The sequence below is a fragment of the Cyprinodon variegatus genome, unplaced genomic scaffold (assembly GCF_000732505.1).
Source record: "Cyprinodon variegatus isolate N-32 unplaced genomic scaffold, C_variegatus-1.0 Scaffold3, whole genome shotgun sequence".
In the NCBI taxonomy this organism is placed as follows: domain Eukaryota; kingdom Metazoa; phylum Chordata; class Actinopteri; order Cyprinodontiformes; family Cyprinodontidae; genus Cyprinodon; species Cyprinodon variegatus.
Genome location: NW_015150456.1, coordinates 2,442,465 through 2,445,994, shown reverse-complemented (window position 1 = coordinate 2,445,994; position 3,530 = coordinate 2,442,465). Strand labels below are relative to the sequence as shown.

At 36.9% G+C, this 3,530-nt stretch overlaps 1 protein-coding gene across 1 annotated transcript in view; it reads right to left on the bottom strand.

The window, feature by feature from the left end:
- The window catches only part of dnah7 (dynein, axonemal, heavy chain 7), a 129,979-nt gene that overhangs the window by 31,882 nt on the left and 94,567 nt on the right, over positions 1 to 3,530 (bottom strand). The window contains exons 45-48 of the mRNA XM_015371242.1: positions 1,774 to 1,907; positions 1,344 to 1,679; positions 1,096 to 1,222; positions 700 to 894 (exon numbers count right to left, since the gene is read on the bottom strand). Coding sequence (XP_015226728.1) covers positions 700 to 894; positions 1,096 to 1,222; positions 1,344 to 1,679; positions 1,774 to 1,907 — 792 coding nt within the window. The remainder of the gene's footprint in view (positions 1 to 699; positions 895 to 1,095; positions 1,223 to 1,343; positions 1,680 to 1,773; positions 1,908 to 3,530) is intronic.

Sequence of the window (3,530 nt, the reverse complement as noted above, 5' to 3'; positions counted from 1 at the left end):
CTTAGATAGAAAACTTTGAATCAATCTGATTGGATGATCTGATGAACTGTAAAGTGCCTTGAGATGACATGTGTTGTAAATTGGCGCAATAGAAATAAACTGAATTTAATTGATTTGCATTGAATTGGACCTCATTAAAAGACGGTCCCTTTTCATAGAATCATGTTATTAGATTTATTACTAATTAACGAGTCAGTCTTTTCTTTTGGGAGTATATTTTGTAGTAATTGGATATATCCATGTGTAAACCTGGGCCTTTAGCTAATTAGAACATATTTTTTTCCACATTTCTTCTGCATATTGTTGATTTCAACACATTTGCTGCATGCACCCTGTCTGAGGTCATCTCCACCATGTCCTGAATCTATGTTTACAGCAAATATACTGCAAAAACAATGTAGAAATAAGTCAAAATGTCTTAAATTAAGTGTATTTACCCTCAATTTGATTAGGTAAATAAGATGATTTGCCAATGGAATGAGGATTTTCAACTTTTAAAATAAGGTAATTAGATAGCATACACTTGAAATAAGACAATTAAATAGTTTTTTCTTTCTTATGTTAAATGTAAATTGTCTTGTTCCATTGGCAAAGTGTCTGAGTTACCTCCTCAATTCAAGAAAAAATGCACTTATTTTAAGGAAAAATGACTTATCTAGATTTAGATTTTTTCCAGTGTGATGGCTTGCTGGAACTCACCGGGTTCTCATAAACCTCTTTCCAATCACTGAGGTGTTCATTAAAATCCTGACGGAAGTTTCTGAAGCTTTCAATCTCATCTAGACGACAGATTTCATCCCAAGACTTTTGAGGAAGCCAGCTGCAGGGATTGGTGTGAGGGTTGTCCAGGCCTACGCCGCCTGTAAGAAGGAAGCGCCACTCCACCTCCTCCACCTGAAACACCAATATAAAGGAGGGAATAATCCAGGGTTACGGGATTTAAAGGTTTAAAGGATCTTGTTACTTTAAATTAGATTATGGTCCATAAAATTACTTTAACTTGTTCATCAGGTAACCTAATCGCACAGCGAAAAACATGACATCTGAGACATGTGCTGGTGTCACACATGTATGCACATGGAAGTATGCACTCACCAGCTTGTTGTGCATGAGCTGATTGACACTGAGGCAGAAGGAAAAAAGCAGCTTGTCCTTCTCAAACAGAGAGCGGCACACGTTGACGTACAGCGTGTAGGTAAAATGGTCTCTGAGGATCTGCAGTCTGTGGAAGGAACGGTTTTAATCATCATCAGGAACCAAACCAGGCAGAGCCGGCGGGTCATCTTCATGTGCTGAAACCAAAGCAGTGTTTTTAACAGGAAACCACAGTCCGACCTGCTTACCTCTGTCCAACGTCTTCGGTCTTCTCTGAGCCGTCGATGGAGCTGATGAAGAGGTTAATAAACCAGGTCAGGGAGTACTGGTACATGGGCTCGATGTTAGCCAGGTCAGCAATAGAGAAGAACAGGATGGAAGAGTGAACGGCGATGGGTTTGTAGTCCATGCGGGTCTTATCAATCTTCAGCTCGGTCTTTTCAGCCACGGCCTGTTTTTCTGTGATTTCATTGGATAAAAGCTTGGAGCTGGACAGGACATTAATGGCTTTTTCGTCCTCTAGAATGTTGCCCTCTGAGGAGGAGAGCACCTCCAGGATCTTATCCTCTATCTCCTTCAGCTGTCTGAAAAAAGAATCAGGATTTAATTTTGCTGGTGCTTTCAGGGGAACTCTGTGGTTGGTATGTGAAGTCGGTCGGACATGGAGGGAAACTGAACCTTTTGTTTTCTGCTCCCTGGAGGATGAGGGCTTGTTTCTCCTCCTCCAGATCTGGCCTTTCCTGAGCCACCACGATTCCCAGCAGCTGGTCCTGGATGCCCTCAGGGGTAATCATGAAGTTCAGCAGTGTCACCTGCATCACATTCAGAAGACAGAGAGTTTTACACACTACTTACAGGCCATAATAAGCAGGTTCTAACCTGACTGCAGGTTAAATCCGACACAGTTGCTCATATTTTCTCTCTCTCATCTTTATTATGAGAAAACAACATTGATAAGTTGAGGAACCATCAGATAATAGAAAGTATATTATTTAAAGTGGGGATTGAAGGGATGAATGTGCCTCCTCCCATGTTTTAGTGTTGATTTGAATAGTTTTCTGTCTGTTTGCTCTGTACAAATATGGGTACTAACTAGTTACATTTACTTGAGTACATTTTTGACAAAAATGTACTGTAAAAAAAAGATTTTTTTATTTCTCTATATGTTTTACTTTTACATGAGAGCTAAAGTAAAAGTATTATATTAAAATGAGTGCTCCTTTTTGGTACAAAAGCTTACTCTATATCTGTTGAAGGAACCATAACTTCCAAAAAAGTTTAAAAATAATTCACTTTGTTTCCAAGTTTGAAGACGTTTCGCTTCCCTTCTTCTTCTCCCCCGTCTCCAAACTTGGAAGCAAAGTCCAGTGGATTGTTTTTTAACTTTTTTGGATGTTTTGGTTGCTTCATCAGATATAAAGTAAGCTTTTGTACCAAATGATCATATGATCACATGACCTGGATTACTGAGAATCTTCACCAGCATAAGAAACCGTAAGATTTTGAGGTCATGTATAAAATGGTCAAATGTATAAATGATCTTCTGTCAGAAATGTTTTCATAAGCTTTATGTAAAAAAAAACCCAAAAGAAAATGGATTAGGAAGATTGATTGTTTTGAATTATTGTATAATTTTTTTATAAAATATTGAAACAATCAAAAAGTGAGAAACAAATGTTTATTATCAAATTCATTTAATTAAAATATATAGAAAAGGAGAGCAGTTCCTTTTTCAATTCCTCATTGACCCGCAATAAAAAAAAAAAAATATATAGATATATATATATATAGATATAAAAATATATATGAAGAGCGTTTATGTCATTTTTTCCCCCTTTTGGGCTGTTTTAGCAGGTCTGCTTAAGAGCAATATCACAAAACCTCACTAAGCAGACTATTCTATAAACAAACAAACAGGTTTAAAAAGAAATAACTTAAAAAAAGAAATAATATGTATGGGCGAAATTATTTTAATCCATAGTAGAAGGATGAAACTTCTGTGACAATCCTGTCATCAATAGAGCTAAAGACGCACCTGTTCACTATGCAGCTTGATACTCCGTGTGAATTTTTTTTTTTGCTATGATCAGAGAGGTTTGCTCTGATTGGTGCAGACAGGACTTATGATTTCTGATTCAGAAATCCAAACTAATTTTATTTAATTAAATTTTTTTTTTGCAGGGCAGCCGCAGCACCATTCTGAACCTGTGGAGCAAGTTTTTGCTATTTAGTTTTACAAATGGTTCTTATAGGGCAAATCAATTAGTACTTTTATACAACGTGTATTTACATTGCATAAAGTATGAATCATCATATTTCTTAAAATTGACGTGATAACATAACATTTATTTGGCTATCTTTTTATTAGTGTTAGGACTCCAGTCTGTGTGGTCTGTGTTTTTGTGTGTTTGTCTTCCTTCCTCCACCAGGCGGCG